The sequence below is a fragment of the Delphinapterus leucas genome, chromosome 6 (genome assembly GCF_059928025.1).
Source record: "Delphinapterus leucas isolate spDelLeu-1000000601 "Yukka" chromosome 6, BTC_Dleu_Yukka2, whole genome shotgun sequence".
Lineage (NCBI taxonomy): Eukaryota > Metazoa > Chordata > Mammalia > Artiodactyla > Monodontidae > Delphinapterus > Delphinapterus leucas.
This window is the reverse complement of record NC_143134.1, coordinates 114,213,313-114,231,101: the sequence shown is the minus strand read 5'-3', so window position 1 is coordinate 114,231,101 and position 17,789 is coordinate 114,213,313. Positions and strand designations below refer to the sequence as shown.

The 17,789-nt window shown below is 40.1% G+C and overlaps 1 protein-coding gene across 1 annotated transcript in view; it reads left to right on the top strand.

Annotated features, from left to right (window-relative positions):
• The window catches only part of PSMB7 (proteasome 20S subunit beta 7), a 58,562-nt gene that overhangs the window by 21,076 nt on the left and 19,697 nt on the right, over positions 1 to 17,789 (top strand). The window contains exon 6 of the mRNA XM_022578769.2: positions 7,112 to 7,170. Within this exon, the coding sequence (XP_022434477.1) occupies positions 7,112 to 7,170 (59 nt within the window). The remainder of the gene's footprint in view (positions 1 to 7,111; positions 7,171 to 17,789) is intronic.

Sequence of the window (17,789 nt, the reverse complement as noted above, 5' to 3'; positions counted from 1 at the left end):
AAATTGAACTACTAATACTAATGCTGATAAACTAAAATCAGAAACACTCTCAGAGGGTTTAGAAAATGGAGACTAATTTCAGTTTTATTTTATTTTTTTTGAATGGGGCTATTTAAAAATAAATGCTTAGATACTTGAACAGCATTGCTAAATAGTGAATGGCATCTGTTTAATCATTTAAAACATTTAACTGAAATCCCAGTCTCATTTGAATTTCCAAGCAAAACAACACAAATTAACTGTATCCAGATGTGTGGAAATCATTCTGCTGTAATCTGAGCAAAAAGTAAGTTAGAAAGCATGCTTTTGGGGGTGGAGAGTTAAGAAAATAGAGCTGCTTCCATGCTTACTTGCTAATCTTAATTTCAAGCATTTGGCTTTGTAATTTAAGAGGCAGCACATGGAACAGAAGCAGTGTTGGACACTTTAAATTTAGGATGATTGGGGCTCACATTCCCAGATTTGCTAATCACTAGCTGTGTGATCTGGGCAAGTTCCTTATCTCCAAAATTCAGTCTTCCCTCCTGTGAAATGGGACTGCATTTACCTGCCGTGTCTGAGGAGCAGACAAAACTCATGTGACTGTGCTTTGAAATTTCATAAAACACCACGCGGACTGTGTCTGTTGTGGTCTGTTTAGTAATTTGTTTGCCACATAGTATACTTCTGGATAAGTAGATCTGGCTTGGCGCTGATATGCTCAAAGGACTTCATTGTTAAGATGATTTTATCTGTTTTTAAAAATTTTTGGTGCCTGTTCTAAGGAAGCCCTCCTAAGGACTGTGGTGGAGAGACATGGTGTGTTTATTTGTGATGATTGACTGCTGTTGTTCCTTGAGACTGTTGACGCATGCGTGGGTTGACCTTCAGGCCCCTGTGTACAGATTTCAGGACTAAGCTGCCTGCTGCTGCTGTTACATAGCAAGACTGTGACAGCTGGCAAGGTCTTGGTCTTTTGGCTTTTTTTTTTTTTTTTAATCCCTTAACAAAGTTGAATTCTTATTTTTTCCAAGTGTATATCTTAAAAAATTGTAAGTAATGCATCGTCTTTGAAAAAAAATAAGAAAACACAAGTAAACAAAAGAATGTAGCACCACCCAGAAATAAGCATAATTTTAAAAAATTTTCTTCCAGATGTGTATAATATGTATTATATAAACATATCTGTTAATTTTGCTTGGGAACATGTTTTTCCGTCAGTAAATATTGTATCATGGACATTGCCAAAAAATATTATATTTAATCACCATGTATATAGTATTTTTTTATTTTCCCTATCTCCTGATTGTTGGTGTTGGACCTTTACATTTACCTCCAGTTTTTGTTACTGTTGCTGTTGTTACTTTTGCTTTTTTCTAATCTAAACAGCGATCATAATGTCATTTGGGTACTTATCCATTTATTTCTTTAGAATATGTTTCTAGCAGAATTGCAGGTTTGGTGGGTGTGTATATAGCTTTATGCTTTCTGATTGATGTTTCTAAATTGTGTGTTAGAAAAGTTCTATCCATTTGTGCTTCTACAAGAATGTTAGATTGCCCTTTTTACTACATCTTTGTCAGCACTGGGTATTATTCTTTTTAATTTTTGCTAATCTAAAAGCCAAAAAATGGCTATTTAGTTTCAATTTATATTTCTTTGATTACTAGTGAACTTGAACAGTGTCTCTAAATGTGTATAGGCCTCTGCTTTTTTTCTTTTCTGTAAACTGCTGTGTCCTTTTCTCTGTTAGTGTATTGATGTTATTTATCTGTGAGCTCTTTTTACTTATTAATGCCCTGTGTGTTGCACATATTTCTCTGAGTTTCAGGGCTTATATTTTACATTGTTTACAGGTGTTAGTCTTTTTTTTTTTTAAGCCAGTCGCTTATTATTCATAAGACAGATACTTCATTTTAAAAGCATGGCTGGTCACAACTACTGAGCCTGTGCGTCTGGAGCCTGTGCTCTGCAACGAGAGGCCGCGATAGTGAGAGGCCCACGCACCCCGATGAAGAGTGGCCCCCGCTTGCCACAACTACAGAAAGCCCTCGCACAGAAACGAAGACCCAACACAGCAAAAATAAATAAATAAACTAATAAACTCCTACCCCCAACATATAAAAAAAAAAGAAAAAAAGAAAAGCATGGTTGGAGATGTGACCCTTGTGGCGTTTATGCCTGAGCCCTCTTCTCCTGGAGGTCTGCAGTGTGGGTGCCCCATGGAGTCATCTGGAAGGTCTGAGGGTGAGTCAGGCCCTGGCAGTCAGAGATGGGGAGCAAGACTGTGCTTTCTGGGACTCACAGGGGTGTCTGTTGAATTCTTTTAATAAGCATCAAACCTGGACAGCCAGGGTAAGGCGGTGCCTACCCAGGTGGCTGCAGTGGATCAGGGGGTGCAGAGCAGTTTCTGTCCCTCGTGGATGAAAGAGGGCTGAGTTGCATACCCTTCCCCCCATCCCTGTCTCTCCCCACAGCCTGCGTGCTGGGTGGTTTGGGAGTTGGTGGTTGAGCAGATGGGTGTGTGTGGATGGCGTGGGTGAGCTTGGGGAAGGACGGTGGGTGCAGAGGCAAGTCAGTGGGTAACTAGGTAGCCGTCACAGTGTCGTGCACACCCTCTCTCTAAATGCTGGTCACTGGATTGTACCTCGTATTGCTGTTTTGAAGAGCTTTGTTCTGGAAGCTGGCTTCTAGTAACTGTGGGTGGGCTGAAAAAGGCAGACTTGGTGGAGGTTGCTAAGGAGCAGCTACCTGGAAACTACTGATGAGACAGAGCTTTGGTAGAAAAATGCAGAAATCCAAGGAGGGCGTTTCATTCCTGTGATATCATAGAGTTCAGACCAGACTAGGACGTATAATAGGACATGGTTTTGTGGGTTTAAAGGCTTCTTTTCTTTTGAAAATTGACTTGCTTTACATTTGAGTTTGTCTTATATTCACCCCGGTATGATAAATTAGGTATTAAATGTTCTTTTACACTTTATCAAGGCATTTATTGCTGTCACTCCTTCAGGGCCAGCTCCGTTTCCCCAGCTCCTCCATTTGAACCGTTGTACTCAAATCAGCCCAGCCTAATGTAGCAAATTCTATTTAGTGCTCACTGTGTGCCAGAGACTGCTAGGTATGGTGGATGCAGCTGTGAAGGGATGGACAGCTGGCAGAGATGAGAGTGATAAACTCTCATGGGGGTGTGGTGGTCAAGGAAGCCTTCTAGGAGGAAGTCATCTCGCAGTTGGGGTTGGATGGGTGCCTCGGAGTTCTGTGGACTGTCAAGGGGGCAGAGGGAATAGCACGTGCCAAGGTGGGATAGGCTTGAAATGGTCTGGGCATTTAGGAAATTCTTGTCGGTTTAGTGTTGGTAGAGTGTCAAGTGTGTGTGTACATTGGGGAGGAGGAGGGGCTGAGCGAGCCAGAGACCTGGTCATGGAAGGTCATGTGTGTCTGCTCTGAACTATATTGTGGCCTGTAGAACTTTCTGTTTGAGAGAGTGACATAGGGTCACACCTGAGACAGGAATCCTGCCCTGTGCTTGTTAGTCCTGTAATCCTAGACAAGAAGCTTTATCACTTCACTGGGTTGCTGTGAGGATGACCAAATGACAACATACGATGTGTGGCCCACGGTGGGTGCCCAAACAGAATGCTCTTGTTCTTCCCTCTTGGCTTCCTCCTCTCTCCTATAAGAGAAATTGAGGGCAGGTCTTGTACTCCTTGCTCTTAGAGCTCGTCCTGCGTTTGTGGAAAGCATATTCCCTCTGACATCCATTTCCTTCACCTGACACGCCCACTGTCTAAAGCAGAGCCCCCTATACCCGGTACACTGTCCCCTGGCTTTTCTGTTTGTTTATTCCTTAATGGGAAACCAGGCCGTTCTGACTGATTGTCTAAGGTGGCCTTGTTTTTGGAATAAAAAATCAGGGTAAATCCTTCAGAGGATTTTTGCCTTGGTTTTGGGTATGAGAGTGCCAGGTTAATATGTTGATGCTGAAATCATGGAATGTCTGTGGACATTATTATGGTTTATGGGGAAAATGGGATATATTATTTAAACATTTTGTGAGTCAAATGGCTGCTCTATTACTATGGAATTTGATGATTTATTATATATAGTTTTAAGTGGCATTGAAATAAAATCTGGGAAACTTGAATTGAAATTATTTAAAAAGACCTGTCTCATTGAGTTTACCATCTTTTTTCTTTTTAATGGCAAACTCCTTGTTCCTTCCCCCGGTTGCATTGCCTTGAAATTATGTGAGGATTTGCATGTTGTTCTCTTGCCATTTTGGGCGTTTGCAGTCATATTTGAAATTCTGTCTTCTCTTTTCTAAGCAGCAGACACACATTCAGAGTTTCCTAGAAACCTGTTGACAAAGTCAATTGCACTCCATTTCCTAGCACTTCTGTGTACTTCTGAAAAGGGGGCGCCAAAGTCCTCCTTTCCTAAAAATGCTAGGAGCAGGAGCTAATTTGCAAGTGATTTAGAAATTGTTTTTAATGTTGAATTTCCCCTTCTTTTCAAGTTTATTTGGAGTCCACTTATCTTTGATCTCAGGGGAAGCAGAATCAGGCAGTTTAGCAAGCTCCTGTTTTCCTGAAAACATCTCAACTCTGCACGTGCATGTGTACCTGTATGTGTGTGTGTGTGTGTGTGTAAGTTGGTGTGTGTGTTTTGGGGGGGTGTGATGTAAATGAGGAAGCAGAAATACAGTGTAATAGGGATCCCTGTGTCCTTTCTATGTTTAACTCTTCTACACCTTCCACTATAAAAAAAAAAAAAAATCACTGTGATGAGAAGCATCACTACATTGATAGACACTTTTTGTTCTAAGAATTTAGATTTAGCATGTACTTCCACTTACGGAAATTTTTTCTGTGGTGGTGTTTCTCATGAAAAAAAGCTTTTGATAAAGGAAGAATTATTATATTAGGAGGGAAATATTTTTCATTTCTTAAAGTATTAGGTGAAGCTAAGTAGAAGGAAATATATGTGCCTGGGAAAAATTAGAGTAAAATTAATTTCTTGTGAAACTGCAAAAGAGGATGGCCCAGGAGAAAATACAGGCTAGTAGTCTTTAGGGAAAGATGTCTTTAAGGTAAGTTGTGTTTCCCCTTTTACAGTAATTGATTACAGTTTTCCACAAAATTGTTAGCTCTTAGGTAAATAGCCGTCCTTCCCCTGTCCTTTTCTAATGTTTATTTCTGGCCTCTGGTGCGTTTACCCTTGGACTCTTTGCAGAGACATTCTTGGACCAGGTTGGAAAAGAAGTATTTTTTTTCCTGAGGTTTTCTGATTTGCAATTTTCTTGTTTCTTCGTGACAGTTGTCCTTTGTTTTCCATACAAAACCAGCTCGTTTTTTACTACAAAGTCTGAGACTGGTTCTCACCAATGCCTTAAAACAGGTTACTTTCCCCCCTTGATCCCTGAAACTCAGAGTAAATGTGAGTCACAAAACATTGGTGAACTTTGACTCTATTTCCAGATTTTCCAGGACACATAAACTATGAAATTGCAAGGTTTGATTTTGGTGAATTTGTGTATATATATCTAGTTTTATTTGGGTACACTAGTTTTATATCTGTTTAATTTCTGTTTCCTTTCTAAAGGGCTTTTAATATCTCTTTAGGTTCCTTTTGTTTTTTTGTGTGTGTGTGGGGAGAAAAAATTGTGAGAGGGGAAAATGGGGTTGCCTTTTGCTCCCAAAGCTTAAATGAATAGTCATTGCCCGTAATGCCGTCTACGCTCATAGCTTCCCCCTGCTTTAGATGCGATGTATCCGGTGCTGTGAAGGTAATGATCCTCAACCACAGCAATATTCCCTAACAGGAGTATCTGTCATATTCATTGGGATTACCATGTTCATTGATTTGTGTCTGTAAATCTGCTGTTTCTACCCTTTAAATTTGATCTATAATTGGACCTCCTTAAATGGTTCAGATAAGGTAGTCTGTATTTTCTCAATGCAGCGATGCTGTCAGCTTCTCCTTTTTCATTATACATTCAGCAGACTTGATAAAATCAGCAGGACACCTCATTTGAAACTGTTTAATCGCTGCCTTTTTCCTTTGCTAAACCATTGAGGTGGTCAAGCGATGTACACAAATCATTTTAAATAGAAAATATGGTTTTCTCTGTGACCCAGCTAAATAGATAGTGTTATGCAAAACAAGTTAAAAAGTAATAAATGCCAAAAAAATCTTCTAATTGGAGTAAAAAATTGTGGGCAACTCTATCCTCTCTCCAAAAGTAGAGTATCCTAAAATATTGCCAGGACCCTGTAAAGACAAGATGATGGTTTTCTAAAGATTCTCTGGTTTCTGAACAAAACAAGTTTAAATTTTCATAGTGCTGAGCTGCCTTTTATATCCATTCAAAGGGAGCCCATACTTATTTGTAATGCCTTTACATCCTGCTTTTGTAGGGAGAAATTTGCTGTCTGTTAATATCTGTGCAGCATAACCTTTCAGCCATTTGCTATTGTGATAATAAATTTTTGTTTCTTTGTCTGTCATTTTGTCTACTCAGCTGTTACTCCTCAACGTACGAACTAAAAATAATAGCTCCAAATAAATGCCACATAATAAAGTGTTTTACAGTTGTAGCTGGAATAACCTGGTGGCCGTAGCTCACAGTCCTATTACCATTGCTGGTGCTGTAGTTTCTTCCCCGTGTGTCAAGGTGACTCTACCGGGGCCAGCTCATTAAAACAATCTATTCTTTCTAACTGGCTTGGTATTTAGCGCTATACCCAGCAGCCTGCCAAGGCACAGCTTTGAAGCACAAGAGTCACAGCACAGGATATATGAAATTATGTGGCATTCACTTTTTGAACAAATACAAATTATCCATAACCTCATTTTCATGCTTCAGGATTTTATTGTGAATAATTTACAGTTACTCCTGTCAGTAGTAGAAGTAGGGCCAGTTGCAGGTTTACCCGACATAGTGGTAAGTGTGACTCCAGGCTTTTGAAGAGCAGTGTTTACCTGGTTTTTGTGGCCCTATAGTGTTAATATTTACATTGTACTTGACAACATTGTGTGTGTTTTGCCATTTTTGCTGCCCCGAGGTAAACTTGAGATGGAGAAGCTGGGAGTTGGTAAATATGCTAAAAATGCATCTTTTTTCCTACAGGTTCTGGCTCCTTAGCAGCAATGGCCGTGTTTGAAGATAAATTTAGGCCAGATATGGAGGTATGTAAGTTCCTACAGTTTTATTCTCTTTCACATTATCTTTCTAGTTGTATGTTGGACATTTACAAATTGATTGCTGATTCCTCCGAAGTTTGAACAGCACTGCTGTTAGTTGGAATGCTCTTTGGCACAGGTACTATGTTTGCTGAGAAGACTGGTTACTTGGGAAAGCTTCATTTTGGAGTGGCCTGCTATGCCCTCCCTCAGGCTTGAGGAGCCTGTACTGTTCAGCTTTTTGCTCTGGCCTTTGGGCTGTCTGGGAATCTTCTTGGCTGTAAATGCTGCTGCAGTGTAGCATGTTTTCTTATGCGTTATCACAATATCTCAAAATGACAGGTGTTTTGTTTTTTCACTAAGAATAGAGAAACTATGTATGTCTTTGCATGTCACACAGACCTGGCCTGAAAATGCGGGCAGTTTGAAAAATCCCTATAGGTTGTTCTGCATTTGGCGGAAGATGGGGACAATACCATGTGTGTAGTGGCCTGTTATCAGAGCATGATGTATGTATCTGGTCTCACATATATTTATAAGAGATTCTTTTATTATATTTTCTTTGGTAGTGGGGAGGGCGGTATCTTCTGAATGACATTCCACCTGTGTCTGCTTTAATGATAGATGTACCTCCATTAAGCAACCCCCTAGACCCCAAAATCTCCAAGAACAAGCCACAGGTCTTTCATTGTCGCTTTGGAAGGAGTGTTCAGTGTGCTTGGATACTTCATGGTACCATGTTATTCCTCCACTGTGCTTTATCCTCGCTGCTGAGCCAGCTTGTAGGCGCATGACGTCCTGAAGGCAGCCCTCATCAACTGCCCTTGTCTTTTGATAGGTGTTAACTTTTTCATGGGTATATCAACTGTGTTCAACAGGTACTAGGCTGTTTATGAGTGGTCTGCCCTATTCCTTAATATGTAGGTTTCTGCTCTTCCTGCTTTTGCAGTAGTGTTTTGTGTAGATACCAGCGGGTGTTTCTGGGAATTACTTTTTGACAATGCTTTATGCCTAATCATCTTTGGAAAAGATTGCATGTTTAAAAGTTTTTGTTCTTCTCTAGCTCATTGTCATTAGAGCATCAAGTGTCATTGGAGCTCTGAAGCTCTCTGATCTTCAGGTTTGGGCCAAGTGCCAGGAGAGCAGAGAATGTAGGGTCGTGGATGCTGCTCAGCCAGAACAGGGGTCTCCTGCCAGAAGCCACTACATCCTTGATATTTGAGGATAGCACATGTAAGGGACTTGGTCACTGATGGCTAGTTTTCTCCCCTTTCTTGAATTATCTGCAGGAATTAAAACGTGTGACTAAAGATAGAATTTAGCTATAGGTGTTTTGTACTAGAAACAATAGCCTTGCTCCAATTAAGAATAGTAAACAGGTCCAAGTATCAACTGTAAATGAGATTAGAATTCTGTTCTCATTTCTCAATGTGAACATTTATTCCCATATCAGCATTATTTTCTGTTTGGGGTTCTTAAGTACAGAGGAAAAATAAGATATACTAGGTCACTTAAAAAGAAAAATTAAAAACGATCTCCCAGTTTTCAAACTAAAGGAGAGGAATTCCTAATGCTCCACAAATCCATTAGAACTAATGTAGGTATAGAGAGAAAGACTGATGATTTTCATTTAGAAAATCACCTCAGTAGTGTCAGGCCCTCCTTTAAACCACATTAATCTTTTCAAATTTTCTTGAAAGCTGTGTCTGTTTCCAATTGATTGGGACTTCCATATGTTAAAGAAAAATGAGAATTGCATAAAAAGTTGAAAGCATGAGGTATATTAAAAGTGATTTTACAAAAATAAGCTGAAAATGGATTAAAGACCTAAATGTAAGGCCAGAAGCTATCAAACTCTTAGAGGAAAACATAGGCAGAACACTCTATGACATAAATCACAGCAAGATCCTTTTTGACCCACCTCCTAGAGAAATGGAAATAGAAACAAAAGTAAACAAATGGGACCTAATGAAACTTTAAAGCTTTTGCACAGCAAAGGAAACCATAAACAAGACCAAAAGACAACCCTCAGAATGGGAGAAAATATTTGCAAATGAAGCAACTGACAAAGGATTAATCTCCAAAATTTATAAGCAGCTCATGCAGCTCAATAACAAAAAAACAAACAACCCAATCCAAAAATGGGCAGAAGACCTAAATAGACATTTCTCCAAAGAAGATATACAGACTGCCAACAAACACATGAAAGAATGCTCAACATCATTAATCATTAGAGAAATGCAAATCAAAACTACAATGAGATATCATCTCACACCAGTCAGAATGGCCATCCTCAAAAAATCTAGAAACAAATGCTGGAGGGGGTGTGGAGAAAAGGGAACACTCTTACACTGCTGGTGGGAATGTGAATTGGTACAGCCACTATAGAGAACAGTATGGAGGTTCCTTAAAAAACTACAAATAGAACTACCATATGACCCAGCAATCCCACTACTGGGCATATACCCTGAGAAAACCATAATTCAAAAAGAGTCATGTACCAAAATTAATTGCAGCTCTATTTACAATAGCCTGGAGATGGAAACAACTTAAGTGTCCATCATCAGATGAATGGATAAAGAAGATGTGGCCCATATATACAATGGAATATTACCCAGCCATAAAAAGAAGCGAAATTGAGCTATTTGTAATGAGGTGGATAGACCTAGAGTCTGTCATACAGAGTGAAGTAAGTCAGAAAGAGAAAGACAAATACTGTATGCTAACACACATATATGGAATTTAAGAAAAAAAAATGTCATGAAGAACCTAGGGGTAAGACAGGAATAAAGACACAGACCTACTAGAGAATGGACTTGAGGATATGGGGAGGGGGAAGGGTAAGCTGTGACAAAGTGAGAGAGTGGCATGGACATATATACACTACCAAACGTAAGCTAGTGGGAAGCAGCCGCATGGCACAGGGAGATCAGTTCGGTGCTTTGTGACCGCCTCTAGGGGTGGGATAGGGAGGGAGACGCCAGAGGGAAGAGATATGGGAACATATGTATATGTATAACTGATTAACTTTGTTATAAAGCAGAAACTAACACACCACTGTGGAGCAATTATACTCTAATAAAGATGTAAAAAAAAAAGTGATTTTAACACTGCTAAAGTAATTTTATATTATTTATTTAGACTTTGGATTTGAAATGATTCAAAGGCCATGAACTTAATATTGCTGATTTAGGGAAGCAAAGGGAAATGTGAATCATCCCTTCAATAAAATTTCTGATATTATCAGTCTGAAGAGTTGTGTTCCTTAGATCAATTTTATCTATAATTCAGAGCACTTGTTGTTTTGTATTAGCTGCGAGAGCTTGAAACAGTTTGACTGAATTCCCATTTCAGATTGTTAATTAAATTTACAATTTCAGGTGAGTGGTTTTTATTCACTGAACTTATTGACACTTGACACAGACTGACAATCAAAAAAAGTCAGTTTATTAAGGAGAAGGTAGTACTTGCTTCTCCAGTGAAGTGAGTTTAAAAGTAAATAGAAGGCAATGGTAATACTTTTAAAAATCTAAAGGGAGGGCTTCCCTGGTGGCGCAGTGGTTGAGAGTCCGCCTGCCGATGCTGGGGACACGAGTTTGTGCCCCAGTCCGGGAAGATCCCACGTGCCGTGGAGTGGCTGGGCCCATGAGCCATGGCCGCTGAGCCTGCGCGTCTGGAGCCTGTGCTCCGCAACGGGAGAGGCCACAACAGTGAAGGCCCACGTACCGCCAAAAAAAAAAAAATCTAAAGGGATATTAATAGATAATAAAATTATTGTGAAGACCAAGCAACTAACTGCTGGCCACCCTGCTTTCTTCTGGTGACGATTAAGTGATGTGGTTTCAGTGGAAGGCCGAGACTGCTTAGGAAAGTTGAGAGAACCCTGTTTTAGTGACTTTGCTGTGAAAGAGAATTCGGCCAGGGTGTCATTTCTGGCTCTGCATTTGTATAGAACTCATGGAAACATTTGGTTTCAAATTTCCAAACTTTATTTTTCTTCTTTCCATGGAGGCTTTCTGTCTTTCTGTGGCAAGAAGCCCTCCATAACTTTTCTTTCTTGCCTATTTTGAGACTGAAGGGTTGGAATGACTAAGTCTGCTTATTTCCCTTTAGTAGGGGAAAGGATTCTGGACATGTCTCAAACAAACCCAGGAGACCTGCCTCTCAGGTCTTGCATGGATCTCCAGGACAGTAACTGCTGCTCACTTCATAGAGAATTGCATGGGGAGGGGAAGTTTCAGGCTCTCATAATTACAAATCGTTTGCCAAACAGTGATTTTTAGGCCAGGCTCATGAAACAAACTCTTGGCTTTATTGTTAAAACAAATAAATTAGGAAAAGCCCATAGTCTTTTTTTTTTTTTTTAAAGTGCAAACCTGTGCCTTGGACAGTGCTGGGCCTAGACTGTAGTATTTATGGAATGAAAGTCCCTGCCTCCTTAAAAACCTTTAATGTTTTCTCATTGTCTTTGGCTGCACAGTCTGGTATGGTAGCCACCAAACCACATGTAGCTGTTGAGCACTTGAGTGTAGCTAGTCTGAATTGAGAGGTGCTGTAAGTAGAAAACACATCCCAGATTTCAGAGACTGGGTCCAAAAGTTTAAAAACATATCTCATTAGTAATACGGTTACATGTTGTAACAATACTATTTTAAGTATATTGGGTTAAATAAAAATATTATTAAATTTTTTTCACCTATTTTTACTTTTTTATACGTGGCTACTAGAGAATTTAAAACTAAATATGTGGTTCACATATTTCTATTGGACAGGGCTAGTCTTGAACTTGTCATTTGCATACTACATTTAAGGATTCTGCCATGTCTGGATGCCACCTCTACTGTTATTTTTCTTGAAAATTTTCTTTTACATCAGCTCACTGTTTTATAAATTGAGTTATCATTTACATAAAATAAAATGCACAGATCTGAACTGTATAGTGCGATAGATTTTGGCATTTGTAATTACGCAAGTAACCATCAGTCAGATCAAGACAGAACATTTCCTTCACTGCAGAAGTTCTCCTTGCAAGTCAGTTCCCTTTCCTCTCTTCCCTACAGCCACTCTAGTTCACCTATTTAATTTAAATTTATTTTTAAAATACAGTTTGTGTCTATGAAATCCTGGGTTTGATGTGATGGTTATTTTTCCCCCCAAGACATGAAAATGAGTGCATACTATTAATATAAATAAAAAATGTATTCGTGTATCACCATCATGTAAGCCCAGGGGTATTAATATTAAACTTTAGGAAACATAGGTCTGCATTCCTGCTTCACTTCAACCCTTCTCGCCTGCTTGCTGTTCTTTGAATACAGTGTGTACTTGCTTGCTGTCGAATCCTGCTCTCTGCCGGTGCCTGCCAGCAATGCTCTCACCTGCTTCCTCATTTATTTGTGTTTCCATACTGCATTGTACACACCTGTCCCATTGTTTTATGGCTGTTTTCAGGGGCATCTCCGCTACTTGCTGAGAGAGGGGAGACCCTTGAGGGCAGGGACCATGAAATCATCTCTCCTCTTCAGCTCCTGATGTTCAGTACATGTTTGTAGAGTTGAGACAGGATAACCCGGAGCTAAAGCAAAATCTGAGTCATCAAAAACCACCTGGGAAATGGAGGGGACTTTCTCTTCTTCCCATCTGGAAAGTGCTGAACTTCTTTTTTTTTTTTTTTGAGATAACAGAAGATAACTAGTACATTTCTCATATAATAACACAGTATTGGGCCAGAGTCAACAAACCAAACACCCCATTGAGTACACGGCCGAAATGAAGATGGGCCAAAGGGCAGGTGCTCATTGGGAAATTACAGGCCAAAAAGCAGAACAGTGAAACCTAGCTGGGATTCATAAATGCCTAAGATGGACTTCTGCCTTTAGAAGTAATCTGAACCAGTGATTTGCTTCAGGTAAAAGCTCTAACTCAAGGTTTCAGAGAAACTGCCGGCTAACTGTGAGTTTAAGGCCCATTAAAAATCTTCTAAAATTCTCATTCAGTTGTGGCCCTCACACTGCCTGTCCTAGTCTTGGGATGCTCATTTTCTTGTTTTTCTCCTTGCTGTTAGCCTGGAAGTTCTCTGAGGGCAGGAACTGTGCTTATTCATTTCTATTTCCTCACACCTAAAATGGTGCATAGTAGGTAGTCAGCCAGTACTTGTTGAATGAGTGGATAAAAAGGTGTCAGAAGCAACCTTTCTTAGTTGGTCCCAGATTTACATTCCTTTGAAACAGTTTGATAACTTCACCTTTAGTGTTCATAGTTCTCAGATGGATAAAAATGAAGGCATTAAAAAATTGTATTACTGCTGATAAATCTCATGCTTTGTTTTTATCAGCAAAGGTGCTTATTTGGACACTGTACCTATGTATTAGCAGAATAGTGGATTTTGAAATGTGTGAGTTGACCTAATGACAAGGGGTCAGTTGTATTAGAGGGTTTTTTGGTGACGATGAATTGTGTGGAGCCATTCCCCTAGAATTTTTTTTTTCTCCTATTGTTAAGGCTGGCATAAGAACTAAGCCCCTTATCCTGGTTATTATCCACAGGCTAGCTGGACAGGAAATTAGTGATAAACACACTGTGGCCTTCTGAGTCCATTTTCCAGTTAAGTTATGAGGAATTTGACCATTGTACCTGGAAATATGGTGTTAGCTTTGTGCGAGTATGTATCTTGAAAATTGCTGAAATAAAAACTTTTATTTTAGGGTGGGGAGGGTTAAGGAAATGAATCTGATAGCTTAGGTTAGTTTTCCTTCCATCCTGTTTCTTTGTAAGAAGGAATGTTTCCATTTGGCCCAGTGAGAAATTTAAACTCTTGAAGATTATAATTCATAAAAATGGGTAGAAGATTAATATTTAGTCTGTCAAGATCAGTACTGTCCCCTCTTTGCACTAATTGTCAGAAAGCGTGTGAGGGCTGCTGAAGGGTAGCGGTGTGCGGCAGGACCCTCACATCACAGGGAGATGATTCAAAGGCAAACTGTCCTGCACCCTCTGGTATCGACTTGCAAATTAGCATCTGGAATCTAATTAAACAAGCTTAATGAAAGTAGCAGCTGAATACTGCTGGAAAAGACAATCAGCTTTTTTCCCCTCTCTGATACATACTCTGTACTATTGAAGTTGGTCAACAAACACATCATGTGAGCACAGTTAAAAAAATTAGCATTTATTTGAAGAATAGAAACTGTTTTTCATTCTGTTACGCATTTGGCATGCTTTGGCGTCCCATGAGAGCCATGCCACAGCAGATAGCGCACAATATTTATAAATCCATGACAGGCAATAATAGCAACTTGAAAAATTCTTTTGCTAGAATCTCAAGTTGAGAGCTGCCAAAAGCTGAGAGGATCAGATCTGCAGTGGCAGCTGCTGTGCCCTACAGTTAGAATTCTAGACTTTGAAGATGCTCAACTTAAAGAAATGAAGACTGCAGGCTTAGCCAATTTTTGCAGGTTTCTAGAGCTCTGGCTCTCTGCCTTTTGAAGATGAGTTGCTGAAGCTTCTACCACTGCCTGAGGCGTGCTAACACCAGCAGGATCTTTTTTTCCCCCCCAGTCTTAGTGTGTCTTCAGTTTTAAGTAGCACATGCTTAGTCAGTGCCAACTGTGATGGTCCTTTTTCTGGTCACAATACCGAGGGATGAGCTCTTACCCTATACCCTTTAGAGAGAAGCTGCAAAGATAGATGGTGACGTATACAAGTGCCACTTCAGCCGTCTGATTTATGGAGTCATATTTTATCACTTGGCAAGTGCTGGCCTCTAGAGGAGCCCTTATTGCTAAAGATGTGAGCAGCTATCGCCCTAAAGGCTTGTGTTTACCTCACAAACGTGATGCCAAACACGTAGCTACGGAGGAAACAGAATTAATCTGTCATTGCAGGCAGCTATAGATCCACTTTACATAATGAAAGAGTTGATACCAGTATGGTGTTCTATAGCAAATTTTAGAAGTGACTAGTTTTTTGTTTGTTTAAGTCTAATAGTAGAAAGACACTGAAGTTTCAGATTTATTTGTGCCATGCAGATGGACAATAGTGTAAGAGATCTGCATTATTTTGATTAAAAAAAAGAATCTATTCAGTTTGGCACATAGACTGGTCCCAAGGGGAAGCATAGAGCATGAGTTCAATGTGGTCAGATGGAGAAGGGCACAGGAGCTTAGGAGCTACAGGATTGGCCTGTGAGTGTGTTTCCACTGTGCGCACGGCACGACCGTGGGCAAGCCACAGCCCGGCACTGTTCATCCAGAAGACGGGGATCCAGAGACCTGCCTGTGGGCTGCTGTCAGGATTAGATGTGGTCTGTAAAGCACTTCATATGATGGCTCACACGAAATTGGCTCTAAAATACGGCAGCTGCTTCTGTGTTTTAGTAATTCAGTAGTAGGATACAAACATCACATAGCAACGACTAACATTATTTGTACTTGTGTCAGGCTTGATGATAGATATGATTCTTTTTTAAAAAAATTTTATATTTTATTTATTTTTGGCTGCATTGGGTCTTCGTTGCTGCACCCAGGCTTTCTCTAATTGTGACGAGCAGGGGCTACTCTTCGTTGCGGTGCGCGGCCTTCTCATTGTGGTGGCTTCTCCTGTTGCGGAGCATGAGCTCTAGGTTCGTGGGCTCAGTAGTTGTGGCTCGTGGGCCCTAGATCACAGGCTCAGTAGTTGTGGCACACAGGCTTAGTTGCTCCGCGGCATGTGGGATCTTCCTGGACCAGGGCTCGAACCCATGTCCCCTGCATTGGCAGGAGGATTCTTAACCATTACGCCACCAGGGAAGTCCTAGGTATGATTCTTCTTTCTTATCTGAAAGCTTAAAATCGGAGACAGGCCTAGCTAGTGGTCATGACAGTAGAAGAAGCCTGTTTAACACACAGCACAGGCTATGGAAATATTTGCCTTTTTGCTATGGGGCGAAGGTATTGAAAACACAGCAGTCATAGTAGCTGATGCTTTTTGAGTGCTTATGCTGTGCCAAGCTCTTTTCTAACAGCTTTGTCTGCATCATCTTATTTACTTTTCAACAGTCGTGTGGGGTCTGTACTTTGTTATCCCTGTTTTGTTGAGAAGAAAAATAGGGTGTAGGGAGGTCACATATCTTACCCGAGGTCACACAGCCGGGCAGTGATGGAATCATGGTTTGAACCCTTGTCAGTCTGGCCCTCCGATGTGATCGATCACCCTGCTCTTCTGCCTCTTTGCTAGGCCTGTAGTTCTTTGACAACAGAGTGGGGAAGACATCTTATTCCAGGTGAGCAGAGGTGTGGGCTGCTTGGGCTATTCCTTTTCTCTGATGAGGTCTTGTGAAGATGGCACGAAGCCAGACGAATGTCAGAGGAGGTGTATAAGCCTCTTTGGTGAGCTCAGTGACTGGAAGGAACCCAGGGATGGAAAGATGCAAAGTTAGAAATACAGAGATATTGGGAAATATAAGTAAGTCATTTGGCTGTGGGAGGTTATGTTTTTCTTCTCTTTGAATTCATCAGAATTTATTTTCATCTTTTAATTGTCCTCCCCCACAAATATCCTGAGGTTGTTTTTTCCCTCAGAGTTTTCAGATATTTTCAGGGGAGCTGTTTTTCTCTATATAGCTAATGTTTAGATGGCATAGCCTTCTTCAAATTTAGTAATGAGACCAATAAGCCTTTAAATATTGGTGAATGGCATTTGTCCATTTGAGGCAAATCATAAATAACTTGAACCAAAAATAAATAAATAAGCAAGACTATCATATTTGAATAATGAGGTGTTCTTTTTACCCCAACTGCCAAAACTTTTTAATCTTCGTCAACAATTGTTCTGTCCTCCGTCTTATTTAGGTTGCATCTGTGCGACTCAGCTCAGGAGCCCTGACAAGCGGCATATGAATTCTGTATTCATTAGTGATCTTGATCCAAATGCCTCTGTCCCTGCCACGGGGGCTCAGGTGTGGAAGCTGCTGGCTAATCCCACCAGCTGACATTCAGAGGTTTAATGACTCCATAGGAAGGTGACCACTCGCTGGGAGGTTTTGCTGGCGGAACCCACACAGCAGACAATGGAGATCAAGGAAGATGATCAGTGTTTAGCCGAGCACCTTCCTGTGTGACTTGAACCCTGCTAGCATCAAACAGAGTTTTAAGTAAATGCAAAATTAAAAACAAAACAAAACAAAAAACTTGCCCTCGATAGCTATCATAAACAATGATTTTCCTGTCTGTATTGATATTGATGGTGTTTAAGACTGTTTTTGTTGTAGCAGTTTAATAGGTGTCAGCTTGATAAGCTGAACTTGACTCACTTTTCCAGATTTTTAGATTTTAAGGTTATGTTTGTCTGGTACTACATCTGTTTAGGTATCTTGTATATCTGGGAAAAAATATATATACTTAAAGCCAAAATTAATTCTTATGAAATGTTCCTAAGAATCTATGCTGACATTTTTGTTTCTTGTGATCTCTAGCTTTAAAAAAATTACTATCAGAATGTGAATTCTTTGATTGATGGGTGACATGTCACTAGATGTTTTGACTTTTTTTTAGGTCCTCTGTTCTAAAAATGTTGGATGCCTTATTATTTTAATAACAGCTTCATTGAGATATAGTTTACATGCATACAGCTCACTTACTTTAAGTGTA